The sequence below is a fragment of the Bactrocera dorsalis genome, chromosome 2 (assembly GCF_023373825.1).
Source record: "Bactrocera dorsalis isolate Fly_Bdor chromosome 2, ASM2337382v1, whole genome shotgun sequence".
In the NCBI taxonomy this organism is placed as follows: domain Eukaryota; kingdom Metazoa; phylum Arthropoda; class Insecta; order Diptera; family Tephritidae; genus Bactrocera; species Bactrocera dorsalis.
The window spans coordinates 10,224,007-10,242,829 of NC_064304.1; the positions used below are offsets into that span (position 1 = coordinate 10,224,007).

The window sequence follows — 18,823 nt, forward strand, 5'->3', positions numbered from 1 at the left end:
GTAAGACTTTAGTCATAATTTTAAAATTCCTAATCTATGTCGACCCCCTCAAAGTGATTTCCCTTGGCCACAACACTTTTGTTCCAACGTTTTTTCCAATCCTCGAAACAGTTGTCAAAGTCAATTTCATGAATTGCCTTCAATGCGCGTAGCGATTCACGTTTAATGTCTTCAATCGACTCCAAAAAATTTGCACAAAGCGGTCCTTTGAGTTCGCTGAATAGCCAGAAGTCACACGGAGCTAAATCAGGCGAATATGGAGGTTGCGATACGATATTGGTTGAAAATTTGGCGAAAAACTGACGAAGAATCAATGCAGTATGCGACGGTGCATTATCGTGGTGCAAAAACCAAGAGTTGTCGGTACATAATTCTGGCATCTTTTTACGAATAGCAAACGACACATAACACCAGAATAGTATCCCAGTTGGCAGTTTGGCCAGTCGGAAAGAATTCGGAGTGCACCAGAACTCGATAATCGAAGAAAATTTTCAATATAACCTTGATTTTTGATCGCTTTAACTTGCTTTTTCGGCTTCCACGATGTTCGGTCGACTGATCGTCTGTTTCGGTGTCGTAAGCATAGATCCAAGGCTTATCGCCAGTAATAATACGTTTCATAACATCCTGGTATACGGAAATCTTTGTTTTACATCCGTCAACGCGACGCTGTTTTTCGAAAAAATTTAGTGATTTTGGAACCAATCGTGCTTTCACCTCTCTTAGGCTCAAATTATCTTTTAAAATGGTCTTCACTGATCCTTCTGATATTCAAAGATACCAGTAAGATCTCTGACTATTAATTATCGATTCTCAAGCACCAATTCCTTTATTTTATTGACGTGTTGATCATCAGTTGCTGTCGATGGCCTTCCTGGACGTGGTTTGTCGTCAACACATTCTCGATCCTCTTTGAACAATATGTACCAATCAAAAACAAATATTTCGGCTTATGGTTGATCGCCTGAAATTTAAGTTATAAAGTCTTACTATTTTTTGCCCACAGTGGTATACACATTTATACATACAAATGTGCTTATCACTCAATTTAACCTATTCTCCCAAAAAACACTTTTAAGTATCTATTTTATACTTCAGTTTTTGTTTACATATAAATAATTATCGGTAGTAATTAAATTTCTTCACGTCACTCAAGTGCTGTCGTCTTCGATAAAGCAAACATCTTCGTACAATGTTGCATTACTTCAAATGCGTTCCATTGGATATATTAAATTTCAAGGAAACTTTGTTTAGGTTACAAAATTCTAGTCGTGGGTTTGTAGTCAACGGCAAAATAGCAAATTTAACTCATTGTTCAAATTTATTTTAAGCATTTCACTGAAAATTGTGTCGTTATTATTTAAATTTAATACGAATAGCTTGCTTTTCACATAGTCAGCATGACTAATTGTAGAGTTACACAAACATTGACTTGTCCAATAGGTCTCCATAATTCTTAATAAATAAAGTCTTATCAGCTCCCATTCAATATTCAAAACGTGCATACTTCAACTATAACGTTAACCACAAACGGCAACAACCCAGCAATAAATTGAGTTGTGCCGTTTGTCGGAAAAGTTTACTAGGTTTACTATTAGACCAAGGTTGGTAATATTTGAAAACAAAAATATAATGGATAGAGAGTTTTTTTTAAGAAATTTCAACGATAGTTGAATACAGTACTATATAAACTTATTAATGAATAACACTTTCATTGGCTTTGTGGCCTCAAAAATTTATAGTTGAAAACACAAAAGGCAAAGCAAAGACTTAAGCTCGAAATATTTGATGTCATTAGGTATAATTTTAGTCAAAAATGTAAATTTAACTCACCTTACACACCACTTTTTTGTCGATTTTCTAAATACAGCTCTGTATCGCAGCAAAATATTGGAGAAATTACTTGTTTTGACAGTTAACCATAAATCGGAAAAATAAAAACTATCCTGTGTTCAACGAATTGTCGCAAACACCAGTTATTCATAAACACCTTAAACCTTAAACTCGAGTTTATGAATGAATTATATCGTGTTGTTCCTCTGAAGTATTGAATATGGCATTATTTCCATCAAACTTGCAAAACGGCAAGAGTTTGCATAATTTGTGTGAAATAGACAAAATGTATTTATGCTACTGTTTATGCAAATAGGTAAAACACCCCATAATATTACACAGAAAAACCGCAGGCAATTGCAACATATGCATATATTTAAAATAAATATACATATGCATGTCATTTACTCGCCAACTACTACCGACTGCAGCTACCTAAACATGCCGACATACATACATACATACATTGTAGTATGTAAATATATATAAATGCCATTTGCAAAAAAAAAAACAACAAAAAAAAATGACTAAAACAAATCACGTGCACTTGTGTGTCTACTCGTATTGAAATGCAAAATACCAATGGAAAAACTATCAATCACTCATTCACTGCTCGATTTATATATTTATGAGTAGGAGTGGATGCAAAAATGCCAGTGTCAACGAACGCCACTCCGATGTGTACTATATAGTCATTTTGCCCTTTGATGAACTACGCCTTAACCCATAACGCAAGGCTCTGAAAATTAAAAACAATATCTTCTTCTTCTTTATTGGCGGAGACACCTTTTACGCGATTATAAGCGCGTCAGTCGTTCTTCCGACATAAAATTTTAAAAATTAAAAATATATATATATATACATAAGTATATTTGTAAATGATTAATAATTAATTATTTTTAATAAATTAGATAAAGCGTAAGTGATTGCTCTTTCTAGATTTTAGTTTTTTAACGATCAAGCCGTTTGTTGCTTTTTTTTACTTCCAACTCACATTCGTGCTGTCGAAATTTGATATTCTAACCTCAAAACATTGCATTATATTATATATGTACCTTTTAAATTGCCGTCTTTTCATAGTTTCTCAGGCAACTTACACATTAGAGTTTGATAATCCAAGCAATTTTTGTGTTCCATAAGCTGTGTTAGCAACATTTTAAAATAACCTGATTAATCGACGACATCAAGTTTGTCACCATTCATATTATATAACTACCTCAAAGCAATCGGATCTGACTGCCCGCGTTTTCACATCACATAAGAAAAGTTTCTTATATTATTATATTTGCCAATGAATGATATTGATCATAAATACATATGTTGCCTACATTTAGGCTGACTATGAACGAAAATATTTTCTTTTCATATTTACTTATTACTTTTTTATTATATAATAATGAAGTAAACCCAACTATTTTAATAAAAAAAATTAATTAAACTAAAAATTAAATTTTTTAAATAATTTTCTGAATTTTAATTAAATAAAAATTATGAAAAAAAAATAATTAAATTATTAAATTAAACATAAAAAAATTAAGTTTTTTAAATAATTTTGAATTTTTGTATTTTAATTAATAAAAATAAAAGGGTTGCTGAAATTTGAAAATATGAATCGGTTAAATAGTAGCGTTGACCTTGCAGCTTATTAATATCACTAAACTATGTTTCAGCAACATTTGTTTAGGTTCTTGACTTTATCAAACTTAATTTTTAGATAAGTGTTTTTTAATTTATGTGCGTTCGCAATCCTTGAAACTTAATAATGTTGCTAAACAATGTTTCAGCAACATGTGTCTAGCTGCAAAAATATAAAACAATTATTTATGGTTACTTTTTGAAATTTATTTGCATTTTTAAACATTGCAACTCATTGATGTTGCTAAAGAATGTATCTAAATAATGGTTCAGCAACATGCATCTAACTTCAAGAATATGTATATAAAACGTAGTTTATAGTAAACTTTTGAAATTTATTTGCATTCGAAAACATTGCAGCTAACAATGTTTCAGCAACATGTGCCTAGCTAAATGAATATATAAAAATCAATTTATGGTTTATTATTATTATTTTTTATTTATTTGCATTTGTAAACATTTCAGCTAGCTTACTGATGTTGCTAAACTATGTTTCAGCAACATGTGTCTAACTTCATTAATATAAAAAATGTAATTAATAGTTACTTCATCTTTGATTTTTTTGCACTTGTAAACGTTGTAGCTTAATGATGTTGCTAAATAATGTTTCAGCAACATGTGTTTAGTTTCATGAATATAAACAATTTAATTATCAGTTACTTTCTTACATTGCTTGGCACTCGTAAACATTGCAGCTTATTGATGTTGCTAAGCAATGTTTCAGCAACATTTTTCTAGTTTCATCAATATATCAAATTTTATTTATAGTTATTTTCTTACATTTTTGGCATTCGTAAACATTGCAGCTTATTGATGTTGCTAAACAATATGTCAGCAACATTTATCTAGCTTCATCCATATATAATAAAATTTAATTTATAGGTTATTTTTTAGTTTTATTTGTGTTCTTACACAACTACTTTCGTGAAGGTTTAATAAATATGTTGGGTGAATAAAAAAAGTACAGAATTTAATGGAAATTTTTGCATTGCCAACATCCTGTTTCACGCACTTTGGCTAAACATATTTACATTTACGCACATTCACTTTTGAAAGCTCGAGAATGTCAGTTACTTAGCGCGCCCGTCATTTTATGTGTTCATATGTATGTATGTAGCTGCGCCTACCCGTCTGGCTGTGTGTCTGTCTGTGCGCCGTTACAACTGTTGACGTCTCAGCTGACTCAATGTCAAATTAATTGCCAAATCGTTGTTGTAATTGCAAGCGTAACGTTTTGATTACCTGCCAGTTATTGTATATTTATGTATTTACATATAATATGTATGTATATATTTATATACATATGCACATACTAATATGTGTATATGTATGTGTGGATTGTACGTGTGCTTTGAATTGTAATAACCGAGCGTAACGCGAAATTAATGCACTACAAAGTTACTTGTAATTAATGACACTAATTTTATATCAGAACAAAAAACATAAACCAGATAACAACAACAACAAAAACACATTTTTTTCCTGCTCCCGTTATTATCGCGCTGATTAGTGATGCTACGGTGCTTCGTACCCGCCTTTCAATCAACAAATTAATACAAGCTTGTTTGTTGTTTTTGTTGTTGGTGCTTCTGTTGTTGTTGCTGTTGCTCTACTGCTGTAATATTCCGCAATGAGCTGCCGGTAATGTGTGCTTAGGCAGAAATTTCCGTCGAAGTGATTGCAAATCAAAAAACACTAAAACAATGCAACAACAACAACAAATACAACAGCGATGGAAATGAGCGCAGGGAAATATTGTGCATTCACGTACGCTTAAGCAGTCAATCAGTGAGCCTCCGCTGCATAATGCGATTAAACCAGTTTAAATTTATCGCCGCTTAGCCATAACAGCGGCAACAATGGCAATAATCGTGCACAATTAACTGTAATCTTTTCCCTGTATATGTATGTACGTGGGTGAGTGTGTGTGCAGCGGCGGCAACCGATAGGGAAACGTCACTGCAACACTGCCGTGGAATATTTTTTTAAAATCCTCACGTCGTTGGCATTAAAGAATCTTGTGCCTCATCTACTTATCGTTGTTGTTGTTGTTCGGGGTTTTTGCACACGCTCGTTTGTTCTCGTCCTTATCGTTTACGGCGTTGCACTTTGTTGCACTGGGGATTTTCCTAAATGTGCCGTTAAAAGAGATTGTTGCCGTGCAGGGTTTACTATTTTTACTTCCACTCACATCCCTTCGAAATCGTATTTTTACATCTTTTTGATTATCGGCACTCAGCCGCTAAGAATAAATATGGATTTTAATAAAAAAAAACCTTATTTTTTATTTCTTTTCAGTTGGCAACTGAGCAATAAATACTAAAAGCTATAAAAATCTACAAATAAAAACCAAAACAAAAACAAAGCGCACATCAAAATGGCTGTTATACTACATGAAGTTTACGACTGGTACAGAGATCTCATGGACAATCGAAGTGGTGAGTGGTAATCGCAAAAAAACATACATAGTTCTACTTACCGTTTAAACTTAACGGAAACAATCTGATTATCAATTATTATTATTTTTTTTTTTTTGTTCTATAACCCAAACCTAAATCTATAAAATTTTAATTCAATATCATTCAATTAGGTAAGAGATATCAATGAAATTTTTAATTCCTGTGAAAGTAAATACATTCGATGCCATTATGTATAGAACTGGATTTCTTTTCCATGGCTGCCGTAATTTCACGTTCGAAATTCGTATGAAATTCACTAATCCGTCGCTGACTTGTTGGCATAGACCACAGATTTGACATAGACCCACAGGAAATAGTCTAACGGCGTCAAATCACACGACCGAGGCGGCCAATTGACTGGGCCATTTAGTGAGATAACACATTCACCAAACTTGCTTTCAATGAATCGATTGTGGCATTCGCTGTGCGGCTTGTGGCACCGTCATGTTGGAACCACATATTTTCCCAGTCGGTCCAAAAATATTCGGTTATAATTGAGCGGTGCGACTCCCGTTCACAGCAACGTGCCGAATGACACCGCCGGCCCATAAACCGCACCAAACCGTAATTTTTTCGCGATCCAATGGTGACTTAGGGAGCTAGTGTGGATTGCTGCCCGACCAATAACGCATATTTTGCTTATTGACAAAGCCAATCAGCCACAAATGAGCCTCATCGCTGAAGATGATTTTTCGATGAAAATCCGACTCAGCGCAACTCACGAATATTCACGATTCAGGTGGTCAAACGGCTTCAGTTCTTGCGTCAATTTGATCTTGTACAGATGTAGGCCAAGATCTTTTCACAAAATTCGCCACAACGCCTTCACAGAGATGCCCAACGTTTGAGAACGATGTGTGAGAAGCTGATTTGGATCTTCCTTAATAGATGCGCTAGCTTTATTATCGACATTTCTTTGTCTCACTGGCACGGGAACAATTTGTACTGTGCCTGTAGACTAAAATTTTTCGACTAGACGCTCAATTGTTGATTTGGCAGGAAGACGTAATGACAAACCTTACTGAAAATAAATGTCAAAAGAGCTGCAATATGGCGTCGTTTGTCTCTTTCGGTCTAGTTTTGTAGCATCCCTATTGAAAAACCGGTTATAAAGAAATTTAAAGTTGTAACAGGCCAACGGTTGTCTTCAAACGGAAAACATTCAAATCGAATTAAGATGATCTATAATCTAAAATGATCTTATAAAAATCTTTGTCTTGCTTTTGATCAGTGGAATTGTAGCCAACTATATATTATAGTGATCCGATATCGGTGGTTCCGACAAAAGAACAACTTCATATAGAAAAAGGAAGTCTGTAAAATTTCAGATCGATCTGATCGGTTATATGTATAAACCCAAGTTTTATAGGGTACCGTCGTTGCCTTTTTTACAAACTACATGGTTAAATTAGCCTTAGCTCTAGCCTGGATATATAATTAATGTTGTCATCACTGATAACGTGATAACGCGTATGTGAGGAGTCCGCGTTGAAATGGAGGTTTTTAGCTTTAATTTTTAGTTGAACTTTTTTCCTGGTAAGGATTCGACAGATGAGGGAGGGTTCGGGAACTTTTGCGCTTGATGTCACTGCAGTTCTGCATTGTTCTAGTGGTTTCATTGCTACATGTCAAGTTTTTCCAAAAAACAGGCAACCATTTGCTGGGAGATGCTACGTGCGCGAACAACTTTTGTTGAATTCAGCCCAACTGGAAAGAGCAATATAGTCGACTACTGCTTGTTTTCGGGCTCATTCGCTTAAATCCACTAGTTTTTAACGTCTCAATATGTTATGTGTTCATTTAATATGTTTATTCAATATTTATTACCAGTCACGATGTCAAAGACGTGTTTCGAAGCACATCTATCGTATTTTTTAACATTTCTCTCGACCAATCGACACGAGTTTTTGAGCGATTGCGAAATTGTGTGAAATCCAACGTGAACATTTTTTTTTTCAATCAAGTGATCATGCAATATTGACTGATATCTAATGCTTATAGTTGTCTCAATCTCAACTCAAGATAGCACAGCATCAATAGTTGCACACGGAAAAACAACTGATTTTGGACGACCTGCACGAAATTCTTCTTGGAATGATCTACGACCCGGATTGTTCATTCATGCTCTGTCGCTATGATAATTCACGTCCAAAGTTGTAAAAAATAATTAAACAAAAATGTTCGCGATTTAATTCCATTTTTTGGTCGAGAAGAATATTTTAAGTTACTGTTTATAATAAAAGTAGTGCTCCTATGTCAAAACGTAACGTCATTACTCCGATAGCTTTACTTCTTCTTGCGAATCAATCAAGAAATATATGCTTTGGTGTCCACCATATCTGCTCCGTCCCTACTGTACTCTCCCATTGAGCCCTGTTTTATTGCCAGGAAACTTGCATTCGTAGGAAAGAAAAACCAAATTATCCCTTTGCTTATTATTAATTCATTTAAATCAAATAACCGCATGCTTTTCTAACTTAGCTTAAATATAACATCACAAGTCCATTTAATTTATGCCAGCTGTTTGATCGATTCGCCACACTTCACGCTTCTAATTTTTTTGTTGAATCGAATACAATTCCATTGTTTTTTCGCCATATTGCCACGTGACAGAATCGCTTTTGTTTCGTATTATATAAGTAGTAAATCCGGTCATTTACAATATTTTTCACATTTAAATTTTATAGCAATTTATTAGTAATGATTATTTAAATGACTCAATGCCGGTTTTTCATATTTTAAACGTTTTTACAGATCCACGTGTCAAAGACTGGCCCATGATGTCATCGCCCTTCCCCACCTTACTGGTCTGCGTATTCTATGCCTACTTCAGCAAATCGCTTGCGCCGCGCCTGATGGCGAAGCGAAAAGCATTGGATCTGCGCAAAATACTCGTCTACTATAATCTATTCCAGACAATGTTCAGCGCGTGGATTTTCTATGAGGTGAGTTTTCAATTTTATTCTTCCAAATCACATACATATGACGCTGCAAATAAAAAGCCTAATCTAATTTTATATTCTTGCTTTGCAGTACTTAAGAAGCGGCTGGTGGGGTAACTACAGTTTCAAATGTCAGCCCGTCGATTACTCCAACAATCCATTGGCATTGCGCGTAAGTGTGCTTTTTTGATTACATAATATGTACGAATGGCATAGTAGTGTGTGTATGTGTGCTTTACAAAAAAAAAATTTTAAATGCTTACTTTGGCTGCATCGAAGCTATAAACCATTCACAAATAAAAAAGTTTTCGATACAAGGACTTGATTTTGATCGGCAAGTTTGTATGGCAGCTATGTGCTATAGTCGTTCGATCAAAACAATTCGCTCGAAAATAGCAGCGTTCCCTTAGATAATAATCTATGTCAAATTACGGAAAGATATTTTGCCAAATAAAAGAGTTTTCCATACGAAGACTTGTTTTTGATCGGTCAGGTTGTATGGCAGCTATATCCTATTATGGTCCGACATCAATGATTTCGACAAATGAGTAGCTTCTTAGGGAGAAAAGAACTTGTGCAAAATTTCAGATCAAAATCTCAAAAATTGCAGGACTAGTTCTCGTATCGAGAAACTTTGTCACGCTGATACTTTACATACATACTAAATGTACTTACATACATATGTGTTTTACAAACTTCGTACCAAACTTAAAATATTAGGTTCAGGGTTTAAAAACACACACAAACACATGTTCACACATATGACAGCTAGATAAAGGTGAAAGTATTTTCTATATTTTTTATATCTAAAATTGTTTTATTATTGTAAACTTTGATGCTATTCATAAATGAGCTTCATACATATAAACATACATTTACCGCTGCATTTAATACATACATTTACGTACATACATAAATCTAATTGATCGAATTTATTTTGATTTTTGAATTTATTCATTTTCACTCGCAGATGGCACGTACTTGTTGGTGGTATTACATTTCAAAATTCACAGAGTTCTTTGATACGCTATTCTTCATATTGCGCAAGAAAAATGAACATGTATCAACGTTGCATGTCATCCATCATGGCTGCATGCCCTTCTCCGTATGGATGGGCATGAAATTCACGCCAGGTAAAAAATCGGCTTTTAATTGCTAGCAGCGCGCGCTTTAAACGAAACGCTTTTATTTACGTATTGCGAAATTTAATAATTTTTAACAACAGCAACAACCATAAATTACTAATATATCTCTTCCCCGACTGTAGGCGGTCACAGCACATTCTTCGCGCTGCTCAACACCTTCGTGCACATTGTTATGTACTTCTACTATATGATCGCCGCAATGGGTCCCAAATACCAGAAGTTCATCTGGTGGAAGAAATACCTAACCACCTTCCAAATGGTAAGCACAACAGTTTTCACAAAAATACCATGTTGTTGCATTTTTAATTAATCACGTGTTTGCTTTTAGGTACAATTTGTCGCCATTTTCACCCATCAGTTCCAGTTGCTGTTCAGAGAGTGCGATTATCCCAAAGGCTTTATGGTTTGGATTGGTCTGCATGGCATTATGTTCCTGTTTCTATTCTCTGACTTTTATAAAGCCAAGTACACAAATGCACGCGCCCGTAGCGCGGCGGTGAAAGCCAACAACACAAATGGTTATACCAAATTACCTGCGTCGAATGGCAAATGCATACCTGTCAGTAATGGTGATTTGTCCAATCATTTGGTAGCGTCCAACAACAACAAGGGTGCTTGCATGGTGAGTACTTGTATTTCTTCTCGCTTTTTGTGGTTATGTTTCAGTAATTTACACTTAGAAGATTTGAAATAAGTTTTATGCGACGCTTGTTGTTGCTGTAGTAATATAGCATCGTGTTATATCACGCTCCGATCAAAAATTTTAAGTGATTAGCTTACATACATGTAATTTATTCACTAATCGAGTCTAAAACAGCTGTTTTTGTCATTAAAAATTCAAAAATCGTGCAATATTTAGTAAAAAAACAATATTTTAATGTGTAATTTTCTATAAAAGTCGTTTTGTTTTAATTATTTCCCATTTAATGAAAATAATGTACGAAGTTTTTGGCCTTGGGAGTCCATTGACAAGTGAATTCAGCATTGCTTTTAAGTCATTGTTTGTTTACATTTTTTTATCTTTGTAGTGTCTAAATCAGCTGTGACAACGTAATTAATTTTTTATAGACAAACATATGACATTAAATCAGAATCATACAGAAATATTTCTAGTCGGTTAGCTTGAAATCTAAGACGAAATTAGCAAGTGTCATTTTTGTATGGCGAAATTTTGGTAACGCTAGTAGATAAGTGAAATAATCTACTCAAGAGTCCAAATTAGGTGATGAATTGTCGGTCCATTTTCATAAGATTATGCTTAGGTTGCGTTAGCTCACAGTGCTGTATACCTGATCATAAACCTTTTCCGAAGTATCTGGGGTCTAAGTGACTGAAAAGGACAATCAGGACTAAAAGTTAGCTTTGAAAAATTTTAGGTTAGGTCAAGCGAGCGTGTTCGCACAAATTAAACAAATTAAGAGAATGCGGCTGCAAGGCCACATTTTAAGCATTATCTACTCCTTCAATAAAATGTTTTTTTCAAATAAGACCTTAACCTCCAGTGCAGTTCAAACTCGTTTATAAATCATATGAACTTTTAACAAAAATAGTTTGCACAATAAAAGCAAAGCAAAAATCTTGAATAATGTCAATGCCTTCCCATAGCACATACGCATACATCCTCAGCACACGCCATAGATTGTACTTTGTTGTCCATTTTCATTTATCAAGAAACGTTTACACACAAGTGTTTCTTTTCTAAGTTCTATTTAATATACACTTAAGCCCCTGCATATGCTTATGTCAATTAGTAATCAAAACAAATTTATAATAGTGGCCTACCCTAAATCAATTACCATGTATGAATGTGCTTTCAGCATTTTTTAAAAGCGCTTCAAATAAATTTGTGCCAAGTGCTTAGGCAAACGCGCCTAATTACAGAACTAAACATCGAGCAGTAAACTAACGCACAGGTGCCAATTTGTTGAGTTATTATCATTTACGTTGCCACTATTGTTATTGTTATTGTTTTGCGTGTGGAGCTACTACCGCTGTCCAGTACTTCTCCACTGTAGAAGTTTTAAACTTTAATTCAAGTAAATGTTTGTGCAATTATATAATTCAATGTCTAAAGTGTAAGTGTTTAATGTATTGACCGCGGCACGTGGTTGACATTCTAGGGTATTGGCTTGAGTTTTTCGAGACACTAATGTCTTCATAATTTGGAAATAAACACTTTTATAGGCTAATATGACGCATGTTGAGGTATCGCAGTGACGTTTTTGCAGTAATGTATACATATTTACATATAGCATTGTACATTAGCATTCTTTTATAGTTGAAAAGAGTATAAGGAACTTTAATTTTAAAAACTTAAAGCATTCTTTGTTGACGTAGTCACCGGTTACGAGTTTATAGCCGAACTTTAAGCATTACTCAAACAAGAAAAAACAAAAATAAGTTAAGTTCGGTTGCACTGACGCTACAATACCCTTCACGAGTGTTTTTCTCAGAGCATAAAAGGTGCAAAAAGATAATTAACTTGATTTTGGTTGGCAATCTTGTATGACAGCTATATGCTAGAGTAGCCCGATCTTAACAATGTGCTCGGTTAATTCTCGATTGGAGATTCCAAAGTAAATAATATATGCCGAATTTCGTGAAGATAATTTATCAAATGTAGCGTAGCTTTAGACAATAATCTATGTCAAATTTTGTGCAGATATTTTGCGAAATAATTAAATTTTGATACAAAGACTTGATTTTGGTCGATCAATGCTATATAGTGTTGTCAAAATCTTACTATCAAGGAAGTTTTACTTTGTCTTTATAATTATTTATATTTTTTTTATTATTATTGATTATTTTTTTATTATTATTTATTATTTTTTTATTATTACTTATATTATTATTACTTTTTTTATTATATACCATAATTTTTTAAAGTGCTATAAAATTTTTAACTAATCGTATACCTCATTTTCTTCCAATTCGACAGCCCGTTTTGGACGAGGAAGCCGAAAGCATCAAGCCCAATCATCACTTCACCAATGGCTATAAAAATGGCTATGCTAATGGCCACGCCTTCAAGGAGGGCGATGGTGTGCTATCCACAAACGATGCTATACTCAATCCGGACAGCAGTAGCTCTAGTCTACACCAGCGAAAAGTCAAATAAAGCATAAAGTGTAACAAAAGCAAGCAGAAATAACCAGCAAAGAATAGTTAGGACTTAAGTATATATATATTAATAACAAAAACAAAACAAAAAAACACATACACACAAAAAAAAATTGATTATTTTTTATATATACATAAATTATATATTTAATAATTTAAATCGAGTAAATATGGAGCTTTTATATATGTATCTGTATATAAATATATATTTAAAAGTTGGAAAAAGGAAACACAAGAATTAATTATAATTAAAATACTATACATTATAGCAGCAACAAAGAAGAATATGTTCTAAGGTCAAGTACATTTGTACATACATACATACATTTATTTCTAGACCTAATCTAGTATCACCAAGTTGTTCAAACAATTTGCAGTAGATATGTATGTATTTAATGCAAAAGAAACAAAGAAACGATTAACAAAACAAAGCGAAGTGCAGAAAACATATGTATGTCTCATTTAGACAAAAACAAAAACAACACAAAAATAAGAAAAAAAATCAAATCAAATTAAAGCAACCCATACATTTTATTTAAGTACATTTATTAGATATAGAAGAGCAACAATTGCGCGCCGCTTTCTTGTAGGTTCGAGGAGAAGGAGGAGTAGGGAGGGAAAGTAAAGGCGAAGTCAAACAATTTATTATTATAAATTTGTAAGCATTCAAATGGTATTTTACATTCTCCACACGCATAAATTATGCAAAAAATACCACATATATACAAATATATATGTATGTACATATATATGTATAAGAAGAAACAGAACAAAGCGAATCTTAAAGTTTTACGCAAACTTGGCAACAACAGGGAAATATATAAATAAAATAATAAAATGGACGTCTACAAAAACTATTGTTAATATTGCTACAACTACAACAACTACCGAATACTATTATTATATGCTACAAAAGCAACAACTACTATCAAGCGACACTACTACCACCAAAAAAAGTTACAATTAAAATTCTCATTTTTTTTTTGTATTAAACTCTACTACTTTATAGTACAGTTATGCGCGTAAATCACACGAGTGCATGCGTGCAGCCGACAGCCATAGCGATTGCTGCGCAATTATGGCAAGTCGGCGGTGCGCATGCGCAATGTGCATTTGTATACATTTACCTAACAATAAACTAGACTTATGTAAATGTATTTATAGCGAGTTAATTATGTAAATTTTTTATATAACCCGTCAAAGAAAAGTTCGAAATAGTAACAAAAAAAAGTAAATAATAATAACAAACAACAACAATGTCAAGTACACTGATAGCACAGCATTTTATGTATATGTTGCAAAATTTTAGTCAAGAAAATGCGAAATGAAAATAAAAATCAAATAAGAAAATGCTATTTTGTATAAAAACGGGTGAGGTATTCCATTTTGTGGACAAATAAGTAACTGAAGAACAAACTATATTTATAAATATGTATGTATGTATATGCCTATAAATATTTACAAATATCACTACTTAGTTAGCTGCGTCCTATTAAACAATATACTCGTTGTACATATATATAAGTATATAGATATACATATATGTATATATGTAGGTATATCGTCACCTAAAATGCAAAAAAACGTATCTCACTTTTCATAAAATTACAGGCAGTCAGAGAGGAAAAACGTTACAATAAAAACCACTCATGTTGAAAAAAATTGAGTTTTGGTTATAGAATGGTTATATTTTGGTTAGCCATATTGAAAAAATAGAATTTTGGTGACGAAATGGTTATCTTTTGGTTATCATACACTCATATCAAAACAAAGTTTGCGTTTTGCTCATAAAATGGTCATATTTTGGTTATCACACACGCATATTGTAACAAAATTTGAGTTTCGGTTATGTTTTGGTTATTATATCCGACAGCCATTTTTGATCTTTTTAATGATACGTTGTTTTGCAGTTTAGATGACGATATATATACATATATTTATTTATATACTACAATACATGACAGACAGTGCGTGCGTATGTGTACAGTAAGTGCATAAGTGCGAGCATGTATATATAAATATGTATGTAGTTAGCAAGAATGAAGTTTATATTTGTAGTTAAATTAATGCTTAAGCGCTATTGTTCGTTTATTCTCTTTATTTTTATCAAAAAATACTGAATATAAGTAAAAAAAGCTGTTATTTAGCAAGAAATTTTACGAAATTATTAACTGTAACTCTTAGTTGTTGTTGCATTTTAAGCTTTTTAATTCATATGACGTGCGTTAACGGCACTTTTTTTGTTGTTTTAATTTGCAATTTGTATTTTACACAAGCACACAAATACATACGTACACTTACGTGTAAGCAATAGTTTATATGCATACATATATACATTTATATATACTTATATATATAATATACTGTATTTTATTTTCCTTTTGTAAGGGTTACTGGTAGTCAAATTTTGTTTGTTTGTATATTCTCTTTTCGAAATATGTATAATGTGTTATTATTTTGATTGAAAAAAACAAAAACAGCAATGCTCTTTTGTACAACACACACTCAACCATATATTACATACACATATGAGTAGATATGTATTGCTACGCTTAATTATTATTTGCATACTTTTGTAAGGTTAATGTGCCTAATGTGTCTACTTTATAATGTACTTTTGTAAAGTTACTTAGTGGAATTCTGTTTCTTTGAATAAACTCATGAATCCATACAGAAATCGAAGAGAAATGGCGTTTTATTCTATGTATGTCAAAGGATCATGCTTCAAAAAGGAGTTGCTCTATTGTTATTGTATTTGTAGCACAATTTTAAGCGCAAATTGATTTAGAGAAAATGTCAGATGTTGCTTCATAGGGGTCGAAAGTATCCTTACAGTGTTGAAGAAAAAAAAAGTTGTTATTGGGTCGTTCATTAAGTAATTTCGTTGACAACAGCTGATTTTATCGATTTATTTCGCAGAAAACTTTACACTTAACCGCTTTATCGTTATGTTGTTGTTGTAACGGTTATCTAGTCCCGGTTATGGTGGTAAGGTTCAGATAAGTTTTCATCGAGGTTATCCAACAGTAAGGCGAGGAAACGTGCTGTTTCGACTGGATCGGACCATAAGGAAAAAGGTGCAGATGTGTAGGGTTAGATGGGATAGAGATATTTGATATAGGTAGGAGTTTAACCTGCTAGAGTTAAACTCTCTCCAGAACACAGCTACGCAAGAGTCACTCTAGGTTCTCGCAGCAACTTGAGCTCGTTTGTTTGCAATAGGTGGTGGTTTGACTCCAAATATGGCATTCACTGGGAGTTAGTCGGTGAAGTTGTTTATAGCTACACTGTGAATGATGAAAATGGCATGTCTGAAGTTTGTTACGTCCGAAGTCTGGTCGCCGTATAGTTTTATGTCGTCTTCGTTGTTAAGGAAGGACCTCTTGAAGTTCCTAGGAGACGGTTCCGCTTCAAGCAGGCGACTGAAGGGATGGTTTCTACGAAAACACGCCAGCAGAAACTGCTTGCAGTGAAGTTCATTATGCTCCTTAACTGGGACATGGGTGCTGATGTTCGATCGGACACATCAAGGGACGTCCCGTTACATCGAAGACGTCCCGTTACAGTCCGGAGTGCAGTGTTCTGGTATGTCTGAAGCTTTCTCGTCTTCTTTTCACAGCATTCATGCGACCATATTGGCGCGACGTGATTAAGGAATGTACGGCCAATTGCCTTATATGTTGCAAACAACGCTTCTTTGTCTTTTCCCCATCTGCTGCGAGTTGGTTTCGAAATGTAAAAACGAAACAGCAAAGGGGAGAGGACACCACTCTACGGAACCCCCTGTTTAATACTCCTCAATTTCGAATTATTACCTCGACATAGTATGGATGATTGCCGTCCGCTCAGGTAGTATATAGTCCACCTATTCAACCCTAGAGGAAGCGTAGATTTTTCGATGTCCTCAAATAGCGTTGTGGGGTTAACTATGTCAAAGCCTTTGAGTCGTACACTCGAGGGTTGGTTTTTGGATGAGGCCATAAACTATCTGGGCTTTTATGACAATAACTGGTGTGGTGGTGCTGTACATTTTACTGAAGCCATGCTGGTGGGTAGTAAGGCTTTGTAATAGTTTCATATGCACCCCCACTGAAAAATATAAACAGCATTTTCGGTCTATTTTACGGTTTTACCAACAAAAGTGTAAATATGCAGACCAAGAAAGTCAAAAATTATGAGATACATAAGACGGAAAATGTGTTGATCGTCGCTAATCGTTCCGGCAATTTCAATGTTGCGGATGCACCACGTCCTGGAAGCACTCTCGAAGAAAAAAAGGTTATTCTATGGTCAGTAGGATTTCTAAGGAATTACTTATTGTGAACCTTTGAGAGTGACATCATTCCTATTTGGGACCCAAAAGCTAAATTAATATTTGCAAACTTATATTTACTTTTCTTTTTGTTTTTTTTTTTTTTAATCTTGAAATTCTCATAATAAATTTCTTCGGAAACCGAAGTACAAGTATGATTAGTCGGAACTTAATTCAGATTTGCGTAGTTCCCCTTCACGGTGCAGTGTAATAGTTGCTATAATGAGCGTTTCATAGTATCTACTTAGATACAAAATTTTAAATTAAAACGGCAACCGAGCGAAACATAAATATAAATGTCATATAAAGGGTGATCCAAGTAGATGCACTTTTTCAATATCCTTGTTTTCATTAGATAACGCATGAGTCGTGTCAAGCTGAGATGTTATTTTGGTTCAGTATTGTTTGTCATTTCATCATGGAAAGACTTATGCCCAAGCGACATCGCTTCGCTATATGGGTTCTTAAAAGTACCAAAAAGATCCGAAAACGTTGGATCCGAGCCTCTTTTGGGACTTCGAGAAACCTAAAGAGATTCAAAAGCTGCCATTTCATGCAGAAAAAAGACGGTTTGGTGTATTTTGAAAACCGGTGGAATTATCTGTCCATATTTCTTGAAAAATTATTTAAGTAAGAACGTCACCGTCAATGGCGACCGTTATCGTACTGTTATAACCGACTATTTTGTACCTGAAATTGAAGCTTGTGATCTTGGCGATATTTCCCTCACATCGCATCAAACAATGGATTTATTGAGAGAACACCTTGGTGACCGGTTTCGGTTTCACGTTTTGAGCCGGTCGATTGGCCACAAAAATCGTGGCATATCACACCGTTAGATTTTTTCCTGTGGGCATATGTAAAGTCTAAAATCTATGCGGACAATCCCGCTTCGATTTAGATTGGTCGAACGACGAATTGGACTCAACGGATGGGGCATTTGAGACGTAGCCGCGGCCAACATTAAAAAAAAATGCCAAAGAATGTTCTTTCGAATAATAATAAACATTCCACATTAAATTTGAAGTTTCTATGATTTTCTTTAAAGAAGTAACGCATAACCCTTTATATGTCATATATAAGTAATATCTCGTAACCGAATTAAGGTGGGACCGTGCTTTGTATACCCGGCATTCAGCGTAATATAGAAATCAAACATAAATTCCTCCTGTTGTTATTACAACAAATATTTGCACACTGTCTAGCGGGTGAGTGCTTTAGGTCTTGTCAGGTTATTCTAGTGTTAAGACGTCGACAATGTTGAATCAAAAGAATAGCTGGTAAATGATAATGGTAATCTTCCTCTGTCTTCACTGTACGAAAATATGCACTAGTTGGCACTAACTACCTCTGATGCTGTAATCGTAGTTATTGTTA

The 18,823-nt window shown here is 34.1% G+C and overlaps 1 protein-coding gene across 5 annotated transcripts in view; it reads left to right on the forward strand.

Moving 5' to 3' along the window:
* LOC105223645 (elongation of very long chain fatty acids protein) overlaps positions 1 to 15,591 on the forward strand; it is a 44,379-nt gene extending 28,788 nt beyond the window's left edge. For all 5 annotated transcript variants that reach the window (XM_049449401.1, XM_049449405.1, XM_049449404.1 and 2 more), the window contains exons 2-8: positions 5,767 to 5,906; positions 8,682 to 8,872; positions 8,961 to 9,041; positions 9,840 to 10,002; positions 10,137 to 10,273; positions 10,343 to 10,636; positions 12,953 to 15,591. In XM_049449401.1, coding sequence (XP_049305358.1) covers positions 5,846 to 5,906; positions 8,682 to 8,872; positions 8,961 to 9,041; positions 9,840 to 10,002; positions 10,137 to 10,273; positions 10,343 to 10,636; positions 12,953 to 13,132 — 1,107 coding nt within the window. In that variant the 5' untranslated portion in view covers positions 5,767 to 5,845 and the 3' untranslated portion in view covers positions 13,133 to 15,591. The remainder of the gene's footprint in view (positions 1 to 5,766; positions 5,907 to 8,681; positions 8,873 to 8,960; positions 9,042 to 9,839; positions 10,003 to 10,136; positions 10,274 to 10,342; positions 10,637 to 12,952) is intronic.
* The last annotated feature ends 3,232 nt before the right edge of the window (positions 15,592 to 18,823 follow it).